This window comes from Amia ocellicauda, chromosome 19 (genome assembly GCF_036373705.1).
Source record: "Amia ocellicauda isolate fAmiCal2 chromosome 19, fAmiCal2.hap1, whole genome shotgun sequence".
Classification (NCBI taxonomy): domain Eukaryota; kingdom Metazoa; phylum Chordata; class Actinopteri; order Amiiformes; family Amiidae; genus Amia; species Amia ocellicauda.
Window position 1 is genome coordinate 18,011,229 of NC_089868.1, and position 18,431 is coordinate 18,029,659.

Here is an 18,431-nt window from a genome sequence, read left to right on the forward strand (position 1 = left end):
AAATGTATCTATGTGTTTGTTTGGTTGATTGTTTATGTATTCTTCTGATGTCTTCTCATTAAAAAATGCTTTATAGTAAAACATACAATTTCTAGCAGGTCTCAAAGAGAGACAAACTTGAAAAATAACCTGTCTGGTAGTTTACCGCTAACATCCAGGGCAAGCGTGCAAGAAAAACATGTATTTATTTAAGTCTCTCAGGTTGAATATTATTTATTCAGCAATACTGTTTTCTTGAGCCAAGGGAAAAATGTTGGGTCTGCATTATTTTTATTGGCAGCTGATGGCTCATTTGAAACCTTAGGCTGAAAAAAAATGATTAGATGAAAACTATTTATGAATGTTGCTCGTCAACATGCAAATGTATACAAATTTGTGGAATTGAATTCGTTATCAAGGTTTCATTATCGTTTTTCGAGATTATTCTCTCATTTTATAGGATAATTTTACTGAGAATCCATTTACACCAATAACAGCCTAAATACTGAGTACAATAATTAGCTTTGATCAACCTTTTTGTGGGAGTTAAGTCAAAGGGCTGAGGGAAAAAACTGAGTTCAGATCCCAGATCAGGCAGCGATTTTGTCAGGTATCATTTTAGTTGACTGGAACAGGAACTGGAGACATTATTTTTGCAATGTACTCACCACATGCAGCAGAATGAAGTCTTAGGCACCCCACGGACCAGTGGAAAACTAATGACAAGCCAAAGCTAAACGTGAATTACAATCATTTTCAAGCTGTATTTGAGAAAGACTGCTGTTCAGAATAAGATTTTATTTGTTCCATAAAGCCACTGTTTACCCATTTCTTTTTTTTTTTTTTTTTTTTTTAGCACCATACTGCCAAATGACCTAATATGTTGGCCTGAACTGACTAATCATTGGGTAGACACACTTTTTTCACCTTACGTCATTCATCTTAATTGCTTTTGAACTAAGGTTCTTCAGGTTTGACACTTTCCTCACTGGAGCGACTACAAAAAACACAAGTTGAAACAGAGTGTAATCGTTTTTATATTTTATTAATAAAAACATTCATACATACCTACAAACACACACACATATATATATATTCCTTTTAATTTTCTTCCAAAAGATTTATGGTATTTATATTTTGAAGTAGATTAGCTCACTATTTGCTTGTTTAACCTGAAAACTCAAGATGGGCTAGGCATGGTCAGTAATGGAAAATCTCCAAGAAACAGCAGGTGGTTTAGCTAATGGGCTAGACCGTTTGGTATGTTAGGGCACCGGGTTGCCAATGTTTCTGTCTTTCAAAAAGTAAGAAAAGCAGATCATATTGACATATATTATAAACATTCAACACCCATTTCCAGGAAAAGTAAATGTGTCATACTATTGACAGAGCCAATGAAATCCCAAGGCAGAAAATACCCTGGCCTACCTAATTTACCTTTCATCTCACTATAGCTCTTAGCAAAGATTCTTCTTTCCACTACATGATCTTATTAGGACTTTCACGAGGGGTTCTGAGTATAAAATTTCATCATTCATCAAATCCAACATGAAAACAAATGATAGTGTGAATGTAAATCTAAATTCAAGTCAGTTTGGGACCAGTTATACTCCATTCTCATGCTTCCACCTTTTCATAAATGCTTATTTGTATTTTCCCATATCAGATTTTAAGTTTACAGTAGAACTACGCTCAACATTTCCCCTTGTGTGCCTCCCTATCAAAACCACTTTTGTGGAGAGCCGTCAACACTAAAATGGTTGGTCATTCGAGCATGTTACCCTGTTTCCCAGGAGTGAGTAAACTGCCAAAAACAAGATGAATACTTTTCCTTTTTAAACAAAAAAAGGCAAAGTGTTGACAATGGATTTGTTAATCAGAAGAAGAGTGAATCCTTCCTCAGGACAGAACCAAAGTAGGCTATATTTATTGGAATTAAGTCTCTTTTTCTTCAGAGAGATGGAGCTGTTGTGAAAATGTGTAAAGGACTGTATTAGATGAACCTCAGACCTAGTTCAACAATGTCTAATGGCTGTGGCTGTTCTCTGAGAAATTAAGTCAAGCAAAAATCAATGATACATTGTCTTGTGTCTTTGCATTCAAGGGCTTATATGAGTGTGAAGGAGTTGAAGGAGTTTCTGCAGCTGAGCAGTACTGAGTATCTCAACGTGTTCTTTGCAAACAATTCAGTCAGAGAGGAACTGGCAGGAGCCGCCACTTGGCCTTGGGCAAAGGAGGCCCTCAGCCACCAGGGTGAGCTATGTCTTGTTTTACATCCACACCTTGCACCCAGATCTGACAAGGACAGGTGAAGACCATCCACGTTTATCAGTGGCAGTTCTAGCTTGTATGGCTCCCTGGGCGAACCCCCCCTTCAGCGAATGAGCGATAGAAATCCGATCGCGCAAATGTCACCATTCCAAATTTTTTTGTGAGGGCACCCCATGCCGCTCCCGGCAAGATGCCACCCTGGGTGGCTACCCATGTCGCCTATACCTGAATCCGGTGCTGCCCTTCATAATGTGATTTCAGGCAGTGTGATTCTCATCTTAGGAAGACTGTAAGCAGATGAAAACTCATAGCATAACCCATTCCATTAATTAACAATCCATGAAAAACTGCCATGAATCTGTAGTGAAATCAGTATGCTGCAGTTCAGGGTTACTTAATATGTATTGCTTTTGACACAACATCTAGTTATGATATAGAATGCCTCCACTGGCGTGGACCACTTTGGTTGCTGTAAAATACAAAATACTATTCTGTTGTTAATACGCATCTATGCCTTAAAATACTGGATATAATATAAATATTCAATGTAAAGAATTACATTTGGTTTTCATTTCGGGAATGTAACAAAATATTCAAAAAGGAAGTAATCATTCCAAATGAACTTCAAAACCCTTATAGATATTAGGGTAATAGCTAAACTTCCTGATTTCCATTCAATTCAATTGTCACCGACGTGAGTAAGATTTCATTAGAACCAGACGTCTCTGACATTTGGCTTTATTACAATAATGTATTAACATAAGTAGTCCTACTTAGGTTCACGGACGCACTGAGGTTTCTGCAGTGGCATGGTTTGTGCTGTGATACTGAAGGGATTAGCAATTTGTCTAGTAATGAAGGGTTTTCTAACAGGGATAGAAATAAGTATCCCATTGAATAGTAGTGCTACCCATCTCAGGTTTTACATGCTGCAGATTCTTATACAATGTATAATGAAAAGTAAATTTCCACATGTCTGTTTCTAACCCTGCTCTAGTAACCTATGTCTTCTGTGTGACCGTGGCTTGATCATTTGCCAGATCGAAATTCAATTGAAGGTCTGTTCAACGAGCTTAACTGGTATCTCTGCAAAATGAAGAACTGAGTAGTATTCATATTAAAGTAGGACCGGATTCTATGCTTTGTATTCTGTGTGATTCATTTTCATCTTTTAAAGTGAAAAACAATCAGTGACAAACCGTTTTCATGCAGTGTAACTGACATCAAACAAATCATGCAAATTATCTTTAGAGATTGCACCAGTGTAGTTTCATGGCTGCTGATTGGTAAACAGCTGAAATTTAGTCTGGATAATTATTGGTTATAAAAGTCACCTCTTTTAAGCTATTTATTATATTACTTAACAATAAAACTAAATGCCAGATTTCTATAAAAAGGCGCAAGTGACCAAAAAATCACCTCCTTCTTGAAAATGTCTTGCCATATGCAGTGTTTTATTGTAGATTTCCATTAACTATCAACATACCAAGAATGAACAGTGTTGTCAAAGCCTATTTCGTGTTTGATTGTATTCTGGAAGAAGTCAAAAGAAACACTAGACAAGAGGGACATATGCTGCCTTAAAATAGTAAAATACCTGATTGAGAAGAACATTTAATTAATGTTGTAAAGATATGTTGCCTTTTTGAGTAAAGTGTAACATGGGAAAATATCAAGGAATATCAAGCTATTTCAAATGTATTCTTATATACATTTTGGTAATTGTGCTAGTTTCTGGGCAGTCTAAATATCTAAACTATTAATTAATTACTGCACTGCCACTATACACAATTTGTTTGCTTTGTTAAGATTGCTGATATTTATGTTTAAAACAATGGTCTAATGGTAGAAAGAAAAGGTGATTCTTAATGTTGTTTTTGGCTCTGAAGTTTATTACTTTTTTTTACAGAGTCCTTCTAAGAAATATATATATATTATTAACATTTTTTCTTCTTTTAGGGATTATGCATAATTTCCCTAGTTTTTACAAGCAGACCAGGGGAGGTAAACCTATATCCAGTTAATAATGAGTTCTGAGGGATATTATTAAAAGTCTGATGCATTTTTACAACTCATACCAGAATGTGAGTGGAATGGGAAGGGAAGTGAACTGTAACTTATTTATGGATGTAGTTTCTCCTTGTGGCTTTACAGGACTAAACAAGGTAAACAGTAGAAAATATGCCATTTTGACATTGTGCAGTACATGGCAAATTGTGTGGACTTGTACTTACGTAGGATAGAAAGCCTTTAAAGAAATAATCATAAAATCTATAATGACTTGTGAAGTGATGCTTTAATAAACATACGTAATTTATGTAGCATTGCACTCTTAACATAGTTTCTTTAGAAATGTAGGTTGGGATTATTAAAAACATTTTAACAGACGTTTGGCATTATAAATCAGGAATTGCCATTCTGTTAAATGCATATTACTGCAATGCACTGATCTAATGCCAGCACTTTTTATACCATTAACATCCACCACTTTTTTTTATGCCACAACACCTAATACCAACTACTGGTATTTACATTCTTTCTTTAAGTGAATATTATTAAAGATCATTGAGAATCACTCTTCTCCACTCAAGTCTGTTTTCCATGCTCTCAGGGGGAATGGTACTAAATCCATCTTACTTTGGCACCGTGGGACACAACAATACCATGATTCATGAAATGGGACACATTCTAGGACTTTATCACGTCTTCAAAGGAGTCAGCGAACGCGAATCCTGTGATGACCCTTGCCGGGAAATTACTCCCTCAATGGAGACGGGTGATTTATGTGCCGACACAGCACCAACGCCAAAATTTAAATCTTGTCGCGATCCAGACCCTGTCAATGACAGCTGTGGCCCAGTTCTGTATGAAGGAACACCATTCAATAACTACATGAGTTACACAGGTAATACCGTGGTAGTGATTTGTATTTTCCATCTCTGTTTTAATGCGATTATATTTTATTCACACTTTCATCCTGAACCAACCCATGAAATCTGTATTACTTATTTTTGATATATTAGTGATGTAAATCTGTCCACATTTCTTTGTTTCAGATGACAACTGCACCAATAATTTTACTCCAAACCAGGTGGCCCGCATGCATTGTTATGTGGACTTAGTATATCAGAATTGGGTCGATGGCAGTAAGCCCGCCCCTGTTCCTCTTCCTCCTATGGTGATTGGCCAGAGTACACATTCCGTGTCCCTTCATTGGTTGCATCCTGTGAGTGGGAAGCTATACCACAGGTTTGTAGCCAATCATCAAAGCATTTAATTTGAACAGGTATATAAGAACAATGTTACTTATGCAGCTGTTTTATAACATAACTTTACTCATTGGCTAGTGCCATTATAGAAGATAGTTATTAACCTCTGGTCACTATCTCACAGGTATTAAACTTTTAATGTACAAATCAACAAGTTCATCAATCCTTCCAAAGCACATACAATGATTTATTATTTTGAGTTTTATCTGAAATAAATATCATATTAATTATTGTGTTGACTTTGGAATACATCAGCTTATGAAATACATAAATATATAAATTTGCTTATCTCTTAGAGAGGGCGGAGGTAATTGTGGCGACTGTGATGAAGATGGAGCGTTTCACCAGTATGCCCATGAGGCCGCGTCACCCCGTGTGTGCGACTCCTCCGGCTACTGGACACCTGAAGAGGCCATAGGTCAGTGAAGTGGTCTTTCATCCAGGTCTCAGGAAAATAACTACATCTTCCCGGGAAATGTCATTTGAACATACAGTGAGGGAAAAAAGTATTTGATCCCCTGTTGATTTTGTACGTTTGCCCACTGACAAAGAAATGATCAGTCTATAATTTTAATGGTAGGTGTATTTTAACAGTGAGAGACAGAATAACAACAAAAAAACGCATTTCAAAAAAGTTATAAATTGATTTGCATGTTAATGAGGGAAATAAGTATTTGACCCCTTCGACTTAGTACTTGGTGGCAAAACCCTTGTTGGCAATCACAGAGGTCAGATGTTTCTTGTAGTTGGCCAGCAGGTTTGCACACATCTCAGGAGGGATTTTGTCCCACTCCTCTTTGCAGATCCTCTCCAAGTCATTAAGGTTTCGAGGCTGACGTTTGGCAACTCGAACCTTCAGCTCCCTCCACAGATTTTCTATGGGATTAAGGTCTGGAGACTGGCTAGGCCACTCCAGGACCTTAATATGCTTCTTCTTGAGCCACTCCTTTGTTGCCTTGGCTGTGTGTTTTGGGTCATTGTCATGCTGGAATACCCATCCACGACCCATTTTCAATGCCCTGGCTGAGGGAAGGAGGTTCTCACCCAAGATTTGACGGTACATGGCCCTGTCCATCGTCCCTTTGATGCGGTGCAGTTGTCCTTTCCCCTTAGCAGAAAAACACCCCCAAAGCATAATGTTTTCACCTCCATGTTTGACGGTGGGGATGGTGTTCTTGGGGTCATTCCTCCTCCTCCAAACACGGCGAGTTGAGTTGATTCCAAAGAGCTCGATTTTGGTCTCATCTGACCACAACACTTTCAACCAGTTCTCCTCTGAATCATTCAGATGTTCATTGGCAAACTTCAGACGGGCCTGTACATGTGCTTTCTTGAGCAGGGGGACCTTGCGGGCGCTGCAGGATTTCAGTCCTTCACGGCGTAGTGTGTTACCAATTGTTTTCTTGGTGACTATGGTCCCAGCTGCCTTGAGATCATTAACAAGATCCTCCCGTGTAGTTCTGGGCTGATTCCTCACCGTTCTCATGATCATTGAAACTCCACGAGGTGAGATCTTGCATGGAGCCCCAGACCGAGGGAGACTGACAGGTATTTTGTGTTTCTTCCATTTGCGAATAATCGCACCAACTGTTGTCACCTTCTCACCAAGCTGCTTGGCGATGGTCTTGTAGCCCATTGCAGCCTTGTGTAGGTCTACAATCTTGTCCCTGACATCCTTGGACAGCTCTTTGGTCTCGGCCATGGTGGAGAGTTTGGAACCTGATTGATTGATTGCTTCTGTGGACAGGTGTCTTTTATACAGGTAACGAGCTGAGATTAGGAGCACTCTCGTGCCTGTATAAAAAGACACCTGGGAGCCAGAAATCTTGCTGATTGATAGGGGATCAAATACTTATTTCACTCATTAACATGCAAATCAATTTATAACTTTTTTTAAATGCGTTTTTCTGGATTTTTTTGTTGTTATTCTGTCTCTCACTGTTAAAATACACCTACCATTAAAATTATAGACTGATCATTTCTTTGTCAGTGGGCAAAGGTACAAAATCAGCAGGGGATCAAATACTTTTTTCCCTCACTGTAGATGGCTAGGTTGATGCAGCAGTTTGACATGGTAACATATTGCTGTGAAGGCTATAGTAAAAGAATAATACTGAGGTAATATGGAGGTTTCATGTGAAATAACACCATATTAATTCACACTACATGAGGCTGTGCAATGAAGAGTTATGTCTTGATCGGTAATGGGAAACTTGTCTTTATTGTATTTCAGGAATGTTTTAGTATATGGCAGGAAGATGTCCTTTGTAATAGTGTAGTAGTTTCATATTAACAAGCATCCAAATAAATACTGTACACAGTCTGAATGTGAATTTTAAAAACTTGTTGCACGTTTCCAGTGTTTTCAGATTCTGTTGTGGACACATACTTCTTTAATGCTTTAAAAGCCTCAAAAGTATTGAGAAAAAAGATAAAGTGTCTAAAACTGTAAGGACTCTAAGCTATTGTTCTTTCTTTCTTTGTCTTTACAGTGCTTTTCTAACATGTTGCTTTAATGGATTGTTAAAATTTAAACTTATATTGCCAAATGTTTCCATAGAGTTGTGCAAGATGTTTAATGTATTAATTCCTCAAGACGAAGATGAAGAAGAAAAGAACTTCAGTTTTGATTAGCACAGATAGAAAGCATTGGCCTTATCCATTGGCATCATGCCTGTACTAAACAGTGTTTCACAATGGTGGAAGATGCACTTTTCGCCTGTCAAGTAGGTGCGTGCGAGGTTAGGGGAGCCTGGAAAAGATGAATCAAGAAATAAATCATAAAAGGAGTAATTGCTTAACAAAAAAGAAAAGTATTGTTTAGGCCATTAAAAACCAAGGTGCTCAGCATAGTTCTGAAGTTTGGTAATGTTGGTCAAGTTCCAAGATCCAGCTGTCATTAAAAAATCAATGTGTACCCAGTATTTCTCTGAAACTTTATTCTTCATGTAACAGATGTAACTGATTATTTTAATCAGAATTCTGTGAGGTTGGACCGGCCTGCACCTTTAATTGACGCATATCAAACATTTTGCTTTTATAAATTTAAACTGAACTTAATACATGGAAATCTTCCTCATCCAAACATATATAAAAAACGGTTTGTAACAAAAATCTATGGGATGCTTCTAGTTACAAAAATATGGTAATGATTATAATGTTAATAATAGGTGGAGGAAAACAACAAGAAGCATTACAGTTTAAAAAGTGGGTGTTAAAAATGATAATATTAAAGCGGAAAGAAAATAACAAGAATAACAAAAACACAGCCTGGCTTAATCCATTTTAGTTTTTGGTTACATTTAAATTAGTAGCTTTTAAATCTAAACCACTTTTGGACATTTTATTGAATGTGTTCTGATATTCATCAAAGAGAGAAATTAGGAAATAAATATAGTAGCAGAATTAAATTAACTAACACCTGTTCACAGTTGTTCTCATTTTTCTTACCACTAATAAAATAATATTTATTGACCTACAGCTCTCCTAATGAAACAAACCTTAATGATTCCATGCAAAAATAGTGTTTCCTGCTTTGAAATTGTATCAGACATATTATTTTACAGCCGTACACTAGCTGCAGTGGTTTAAGTCGAGGGCATATGCAGGCATACACCATATGCGCACTAAAATCGAATGGAACTTTGCGTATGCCCACTTAATTTCAGAAGACCTTGTTTACACTCTTGTGTAATTCCCTAAATACCCACTCTTTACAAATGAATTAGACTATACCCGCTACTTCAGTCACCACTATAGCAGTGCTTTGCTGATACTCATTTCCGACTAGTTTCACATATTTAGATGCATTGAAAAAACAAGCAAAATCAATGAAACCTACAGAAGACAAAGCTGTAGGAATTAGTATTAAGAACTGTTCTGAGACATGTAAGTAGTCATCTTTGCTTTACTCACACCTGGAAAGGAGAACTAAAAATGTCTGTGCAACTGTAAGTAAAATGTACATGTTGGACAGTGGGTGTCTTCTGAAACAGGAAGGTTTGTCCAGTATTAAAAAAATAATTGGAAACTGTGTTACGGTAAAGTTGCTTAGAACAGGAAGGTAAAGGCAGCTCAATTTCCGAATCGTGCTGCACCTTCCATGAGAATAAACCGTCCCATCTGATAGAATAATTACCCAAAAATAGTTCAGGCCATCCCTGTTTATCTGACCAATTTATTCGTATAGTTTTACTTGGCATTGAGCTGTTTATTCTGCACAGATCTGCACATGTGAAGACACATCAGCAAATCACGCAGGGGGAGCTCAAAATGTTCAGAGGCAGATTTGTAGACATTAAGGCATTTTGCATTCTGTTGGGCCCTTCCAAAATTTCACTGTTCCACAGAGAGTACTTTGCATTTTGGTTCTCTTACTGCTAACTCTTGGTATATCATTTATTTATTTTTGTCAACGATTCCCTAACTGCTTACCTGAGCTAGACATGGGGCTTGGAAGATAAATGCAGGTTTTCTGGAACTGAACCTAGTTTTAGTCTGTCTCTCACCATACAGGTGTATATGTGGTAAATCAACAGCATCGTGGGATTTCAACCTGTTGTTCATTGCCTTGTGTCCACAGGTCCCCCAGATGTTTACCAGCCCTGTGAGCCCAGCCTTCAGGCTTGGAGCCCTGAGCTAAACCTATATGATGCCAATATGACCGCACCATGTCCTCAAACAGAAGGGTGTCTTCTGGAGCTGCATTTCCTTCACCCTGTCATTCCAGAGAGTCTCACAGTGTGGATCACCTACATCTCAACAGGTAATATTTCCATTCATTAAAAAAAAATACTACTTTATTTGTTTATTCTATCTCCATTATACCCACCTTGCTCTATACAGTGAGGGAAAAAAGTATTTGATCCCCTGCTGATTTTGTATGTTTGCCCACTGACAAAGAAATGATCAGTCTATTATTTTAATGGTAGGTGTATTTTAACAGTGAGAGACAGAATAACAACAAAAAAATCCAGAAAAACGCATTTCAAAAAAGTTATAAATTGATTTGCATGTTAATGAGGGAAATAAGTATTTGACCCCTTCGACTTAGTACTTGGTGGCAAAACCCTTGTTGGCAACTCGAACCTTCAGCTCCCTCCACAGATTTTCTATGGGATTAAGGTCTGGAGACTGGCTAGGCCACTCCAGGACCTTAATATGCTTCTTCTTGAGCCACTCCTTTGTTGCCTTGGCTGTGTGTTTTGGGTCATTGTCATGCTGGAATACCCATCCACGACCCATGTTCAATGCCCTGGCTGAGGGAAGGAGGTTCTCACCCAAGATTTGACGGTACATGGCCCCGTCCATCGTCCCTTTGATGCGGTGCAGTTGTCCTGTCCCCTTAGCAGAAAAACACCCCCAAAGCATAATGTTTCCACCTCCATGTTTGATGGTGGGGATGGTGTTCTTGGAGTCATTCCTCCTCCTCCAAACATGGCGAGTTGAGTTGATGTCAAAGAGCTTGATTTTGGTCTCATCTGACCACAACACTTTCACCCAGTTCTCCTCTGAATCATTCAGATGTTCATTGGCAAACTTCAGACGGGCCTGTACATGTACTTTCTTGAGCAGGGGGACCTTGCGGGCGCTGCAGGATTTCAGTCCTTCAGGGTGTAGTGTGTTACCAATTGTTTTCTTGGTGACTATGGTCCCAGTTGCCTTGATATCATTAACAAGATCCTCCCGTGTAGTTCTGGGCTGATTCCTCACCGTTCTCATGATCATTGAAACTCCACGAGGTGAGATCTTGCATGGAGCCCCAGACCAAGGGAGACTGACAGTTATTTTGTGTTTCTTCCATTTGCGAATAATCGCACCAACTGTTGTCACCTTCTCACCAAGCTGCTTGGCGATGGTCTTGTAGCCCATTCCAGCCTTGTGTAGGTCTACAGTCTTGTCCCTGGACAGCTCTTTGGTCTTGGCCATGGTGGAGAGTTTGGAACCTGATTGATTGATTGCTTCTCTGGACAGGTGTCTTTTATACAGGTAACAAACTGAGATTAGGAGCACTCCCTTTAAGAGAGTGCTCCTAATCTCAGCTCGTTACCTGTATAAAAGACACCTGGGAGCCAGAAATCTTGCTGATTGATAGGGGATCAAATACTTATTTCCCTCATTAACATGCAAATCAATTTATAACTTTTTTGAAATGCATTTTTCTGGATTTTTTTGTTGTTATTCTGTCTCTCACTGTTAAAATACACCTACCATTAAAATTATAGACTGATCATTTCTTTGTCAGTGGACAAACGTACAAAATCAGCAGGGGATCAAATCCTTTTTTCCCTCACTGTAGATGCTCTATGATGCTCTTTTAGCATGTTTTTGCTCATGTGTACTATATGATTAGACAATGGTTGCATCAAGAAAGAAATCCATTTTGATTGAAGGAACAGATCAGTCATTAAGTGAGTCTTTAGTATTGACAAATGTCCTTTCTAAAGCTGTTAACGTGTATTTAAATTGTATTACTTCAGATGTCTTAGCATTATTGATCTGCAAAATTAACTTGTAAAGGCACTGACTTTCAGCTTCATTCTCTGTGCATCACAGCCCTATGTTTTCTGTTGTGACTTAGGATATTTCTTACTCCTTTTTCTGCAGACTCCACCAAAGTCATCTCCAACATCGAGATCCTGACTGAACAGGGAGAGTCCTTCAAACTTGGTCCCCAGCACACCTTCTGTGATGTGCCGCTAACCCTGTGCCTCAACACCCAGAAGAAGGTTACAGGGGTGAAGATCTACACCTTTGATGAGAAGATGGAGATTGACGCTGCCCTCCTGACATCGAGGCCGCAGAACCCTCTCTGCTCCAGCTGCCGTCTGTTCGAGTACCACATAGTCAGAGAACCACCTTTTCCTAACGGGCCAGTGAGGCAGGCAGGCCGCAATTTCACTGACACGTACGTCAATAGAGTTTTTGTGTGATATGTGAGGAGAAAATGGCTTTAAAATATGATCTTACTAAGTATTTTATAATGCTTAATTTAATTGTTTGCTATCTGTTTCAGTCAAGTCAAGATAGTGCTTTGATTATAGACATGTGTGTAAAAAACATTTTAATGAAATGACTGTTTGATTACCGGGATCTATGAAGGTCTCTGATTAGTGTCTGTCTATGTGCTATAAAGAAGATTAGTACCTTGGGAAGACATCTTCCAAAAATGTGACCTGTTTTTTTAATATTGAATATGTTTAACATTTAAAACAACACAAATAACAAAGCTTGTATTCTAATTAATTCAGCAGAGGAATACAATTGCTTTTTCCTAAGTGTCATACCCAGATTTTCCATCTGAAACCAAATGAACGCATGCCACCCTGTAAATATTCGGGTTGCTACATTTCCGTTTTCCTGCTCTCACGCTAAAAAGTTGGCTGTGGTAGCTGGTGTTTATCACTTTCAGCGAATGCCAGGCCTTAAACAGAATTACATTCAAGCACACAAATAAAATGCAAGCAGTGTTTCCTGCAAATAATTGCCTCTATCTTACAGTTAATAATGTCTAGTACAGGGAAGCAGGTGCAATTATTATGTGGAGCCCACTTACAGTAACTGAATACAGGTTCACATCTCAAAGGAAACATGTTAATTTTCTTTGCGAGGAATTTTGTTAAACCGCGAATCAAAGAAATGTACATGCATAACAGATTGATGTTTGACTTTTTTAAGCCTGCAACTTGATTCCTTCCAGCAGTTGAGTGTTTTGAACTACCAATCATATCTGTGTAATCCCAATAACGCTGCACAGCCTTACTATTAAAGTTAAAAGTGTTTAATCATAAAACAAAGAAACAACAAACTTGCAGAAGAAAATAAAAACATGTATATAGTCTTATATTATGTAAATAATACTAGCATACATACTCTTTGAAACAGAACAGGCCTACAGCTGCATTTTGTAATATATCAGAACTTCGGAGAATTTAGTTATGATGGAAGGAAAAAACTAAAACCAAACAAACGAGAATATAAACCAAATGCGAACCTCATACAGTTTTTAACAGTAAACACTCCAGGCTTGATTAAGCTGTCCTGTTTTTGATCAACTGAACATTTTGTGTTGATTAGGATATGTTCAAAAGGTTGTCATTGTTTAGACGAGACAGTAGACCTGGAAAAGGTTAACAATTATAACTTGTGAAGCAGCACTGCCACCAAGAGGTCATTAGAGAAATTAGATATAGAGATCTTCAACATGGTAACAGTGTTATAAGGAGGTGTGTGTGTGTCCCAGACTTACAAGATATCATTCATATTGGATGACAAAAGGTTCATAACATTTATTGAGAAGAGATGTGCCAATTATAGCTATTTTTGTCATTAAAAAATTCTAGAATTCTGTATTCTGCTGTACTTCTAATAAGAATGGGCTTTGGGTATCAGATTTGTCTGTTTAAGACTCAATTTGTCATGTGGCCGTATTGCACCAACTGTAGTCTGAACATAGCAAAGAAAGTATATAATAGCTTGTGGAGTTACGGCTCACACATCAAAATAATTCAAACCTAAATTATACTTAATTTATAAACACAGGTTCCAATAAAAGTTCTAACGTGTGAATAGCGCAACCATTTCAATGGATCAGTCTCTTTCATCATGCAACTCGACACAAATGAACAGGTTTCCCTTTCAGACCAGTGCTGAAGCAGGACTCTCCAAACGATGTGAGTGGAGACAACAGTTCATTATTAATGAAGGCAATTTGTACATAGAGGTTATCTGAGGCTCTGGGGAGAAGAGACTTACATTCTTGTAGGCATTCTTCATTGCGGGCCGCAGACAATGGTAACCTAACAATGCTGGGAAGTCAAGGGCATGCTCTTTTTATAGTTGTTCCGTCTCAAAACAGATCAATGGCCAAGGCACTGTGGTTGTAATCGTCCCTTGAAGTCTGCCTCGTATAAGGTCACTTCCTGACAGGGAGAAATGGAGCTCTGTGCCCTGTTATTTTCAGAAACTCCATACATGGGTGTTACAGAAGCTTATTTTGCTGCTTATTGCTTTCTGCTTGTAGAACACGGGAAACTAGTAACCAATAACATCATCCTTTATCTATATTTGCTCTCAGGGGAGATTGACAGCTTCAATGTGTGTTACCTTGCAGGGACGTGGCCCAGGGGGAGCTGTATGTGTACCAGGTGCAGGTGGCAGCAGACGGGCTTCTCAGTGAGCCCTCCCCAGCCCTCATCTACACGCATGGCACGCACTACTGTGGAGATGGTCTGGTGGACCTGTAAGACATTTATGATTGTGATTGTTGGGGGGGTTAACATTTCATGTCTAATGCCCCTGTCCTCATGGACAACAGAGCTGATTGAAAGCAAACTGTCTCTCCTTGTTGTCTGCAGTAAAGAAGATTGTGATGATGGCAATCTCTTGGATGGGGACGGCTGCTCTAAGAAATGTCACATGGAAACAGGATTCAATTGCCAAGGTAAGTTGTCAAAGAAAGTCTTCATCTTAGTGCCATCAAATATTGTGTTTTTTTCCGTTACCCCACTACCGTTACTTTATTCAGTTCAAGCCCTTTATGGTCAGCAGATCATTCATGGGATGAATGATAGAAGGCAGTTCCCTTCCAGCTCGAAAACTTTACTCGCTGTTTGGTTTGTCTCACTTTATAATATTTCATATGCCGATTTGTATTGAGGGTTTCTGGCATTATAAGGTTCAAACACAAATCCAAGATGTCAACTTGCCATGGGGGGAAAACTGTAGTGATTTACCAACATGTGCTCTTCAGCAGCAGCAACCCTGTCTTTCTCAGTTTCAGTCATTCCACCCATCCCTCCATTTTCTAAACAATGTTTCCCCCCCGCCCCCTCCTTGTGTGTTAGTGTTTGTTGAGTCTGCTACCCGCTTGAATGTTTTCCAGGTCCAGACTCCCTAAATGGGTGGTCTGGCTGACTTCAACAACACAGCCTACCACTTTTTGAAAGATTACTCAATCATCTGCATACCTTATCACATTGAGCTGATTTGTCGCTTTTCATTACGTTTATGGTAATTATACATTAGATAACATGACTTAACCTGACCAATGATGGAAATGGAAAATGATAGCGATCAATCAAAAAAAATTTTTTTTTTAAGTAATTTGGACAAGCATAGCATAAATAAATCGGATGTACTTCTTCAGCCTTCACATGGAGTTGCAGGTACTTCAAAATATGAGAAATAGTGAACTCTACCAAATTCTGGTTCTTGATATATGTGCCGAAATGATGTGAAAATACAGTTAGACGTCCAGGGTATTTGTTTTCCACGCAGGGGAGCCCAGCTTGTGCTATGTGTTTGACGGTGACGGCGTCTGTGAAGAGTTTGAGAGGGGCTCCAGCGTGCAGGACTGTGGCTTCTTCACCCCCAAGGGCTACACTGACCAGTGGGCAAATGAAGCTCAGGCATCCCACCAACATGACACCAAGTGTCCAGTGGTGACTGTGCAAGGGGAGCCCTCGCTCAGCCAGGTACTGAAAATATAATCCTTGAACACCTTCCAAACGTTTAAGAGAGGTGCTTTCGGAGAATGATGGTATTGCTGTATCATTGTACACATAATTGTCACTAAAATGATTGGTTGGGTGTTTGTAGGTGTGCAAGTCTCAGTTCCTTGATGTGAGTGATGGTCTGTCACATTATGCCTGGTTTCCCTGCACTGCCCACCAAGATGGCTTCTCTGACTTTGACGAAATGCCAGTGTGGCTGAAGGTACAGCTTCCTTGTAATACTGACTATTAAATATCTGAAGGCTACAATGACTATTGTATTCTCTCTGTGTATTAAAACCATGTCTCCCATGGATTGTTCAGGTGGGATTTGCTCGACCTGGGGTGGCAGCCTCAGTCATCATCTACCTGGCTTCAGATGGATCATGGCTAGGAGACCAATACAGGAAAACAGTGGACATCAAGCTGAGTGACACCAATGGCAAAATTCATAGCTTAGGTATATTTATTTTGCTTTTCCATCTGTGTGTAATTTTCAGTTATTATCCCTCATCCTCAGAGTCACCCTCCACTTCTTTACCGAGCTCTGGAAGGGTAGCAATAATTAAACTTGGTCCACATATTCCACTCAGAACTTTGGTGAAAAAATAAATGTCTTTATTCCACAGTGTGGGGAAATCAATAACTTCTCCTCAGGTCCACACTACAAAAACCTTGGCCTTAAAAGGTAAAACTCCAGGTACAAAAACAAGCAAATAAATAAAACAAAAACAAAAACAAAAGGAAAACACTCATTGGGTTTCTAAAAAAGAAAACAGATACTAGCTACAAACATGTAGCTTGGTCCAGCATTACAAAAGCTGACTTTGACCATCTGCTCTTTCATGTCATGCCCCAAAACACTCTCTCTCTCCATGCTCCTTTCCTGCTTCCTTTATACCTTAAGCCCCACTCCCTAGTTACTCAGGGGCTTCCCTTAAATTACCAGTATGAGAGGTTTCTGTAACCCCATTTCGACAGCAAACCCACACATCCACCACCAATCCACCACCCACAACACAATCGAAATACATGTATACCGGTAAGTATCTACAGAGATCCACTGAAGTCCACTGTTTTTGTCCTTGTTAGCTGAATGTTAAATGTGTGTTAAGATGTTATGTGAGCTCACATGTTAATGCATGTTCTTTCTATTCTTTCCCCATGTCTGCATGTTGTTGTGGAATCCTTTTGAACAGGTAAGTCAGTGTTTATTTGATTGTCCATAATGTCACCAGGTTCTGTCAGTCTGTGTATAGGTCAGGAACATGGCCATTGCTCCTGTCCATGTGCTGTACCAGCCTCACGCTCAGTCATATATTCAGATTTTTTATTGGCAAGATCAAAGAATAACGCTGCGGACTTCCTGGAATTCAATCTATTTTAAACGTTTGTCTATTTCAGTCTGAAAAACCTGCCAGATTACATCCCTGGAGGATTGTTCATGTGCGCATCTCTGACTTAAACCTTTGAAAATAATACATAAATAAGTCAATACATTAATAATATTGAGCTTTTTTTTCCTTCCAGGTTCCTATGAACTCTCTTGCCAGCGTAATCCTCTCGTCGTCAACATCACTCACAACCTGAGCCTCCCATTCTTCCACACAGCTGCCGTCCTCCTCAACTTCTCCTCGCCCCACGTGGCTGTCATGGCAGTGGCACTACGGACCTCCTGTCATTTCAGTGCCTTCGCCCTGAACGGGTGCGCTGAGGGTGGGGTCTTCAGTCAGGAAGGCCAGATGAACTTACTGGTGTCTTACTGCATTAAAGGGTGACATGTCTGTGCTCTAGAAACCATAGCAGTGGAAGTGCTTGACCTAATGAATACTCTGCTGTATACTGTGCTGTAATCATGATTAAGATTACGGTTTTATTTGATAAGTCAGAACCATGTTGTGTAACTTGGGGTTAGACAGAGTTTTAATATACAATATGTTAGGAGAATTTTACAAAGACCTGCTCTGTAAAACAATGGTTGGACAGACATTGAGAAAAATATTTGATTTGATTTTTCTTTTTTGTATGATTCATTTATTCCCGCTGCAACTGTAATAGCCATCAAAACCCGAAAAGTGGAAAGATGTTAAAATGGCCACGAACCCACCATTATGTCTCTGACCTATGACTATATCAGCCTGTGACGAATGCCTTGGTTTTGAACAGATGCGTGCGGAAGCCTTGCAGTACCAATGCCTGCAGTCCCCCGCAGATCGAACACACCTCTACAACCTGCACCTCCGAGTCTAGCCAGCCCAAGTGCTCGATCACCTGCCATCAAGGCTTCTCACTCAACGTGCTCAGCGGCAAGAGGCTCCAACCAAACCAGGTGGGTTGAAGTGACCTTATGTTCGCCTGTCAGGGTGAATGAGGACATAGAACAACAGAAACGGTCAATATCCCGATCCACCTGTCATTG

At 39.3% G+C, this 18,431-nt stretch overlaps 1 protein-coding gene across 1 annotated transcript in view; it reads left to right on the forward strand.

Annotated features, from left to right (window-relative positions):
* The window catches only part of pappa2 (pappalysin 2), a 58,117-nt gene that overhangs the window by 12,133 nt on the left and 27,553 nt on the right, over positions 1-18,431 (forward strand). Inside the window, exons 3-15 of the mRNA XM_066692704.1 lie at positions 2,084-2,232; positions 4,862-5,155; positions 5,307-5,499; positions 5,816-5,937; positions 10,102-10,284; positions 12,126-12,426; positions 14,632-14,760; positions 14,876-14,961; positions 15,798-15,994; positions 16,119-16,235; positions 16,337-16,472; positions 17,543-17,717; positions 18,179-18,341. Coding sequence (XP_066548801.1) covers positions 2,084-2,232; positions 4,862-5,155; positions 5,307-5,499; positions 5,816-5,937; positions 10,102-10,284; positions 12,126-12,426; positions 14,632-14,760; positions 14,876-14,961; positions 15,798-15,994; positions 16,119-16,235; positions 16,337-16,472; positions 17,543-17,717; positions 18,179-18,341 — 2,245 coding nt within the window. The remainder of the gene's footprint in view (positions 1-2,083; positions 2,233-4,861; positions 5,156-5,306; positions 5,500-5,815; positions 5,938-10,101; positions 10,285-12,125; positions 12,427-14,631; positions 14,761-14,875; positions 14,962-15,797; positions 15,995-16,118; positions 16,236-16,336; positions 16,473-17,542; positions 17,718-18,178; positions 18,342-18,431) is intronic.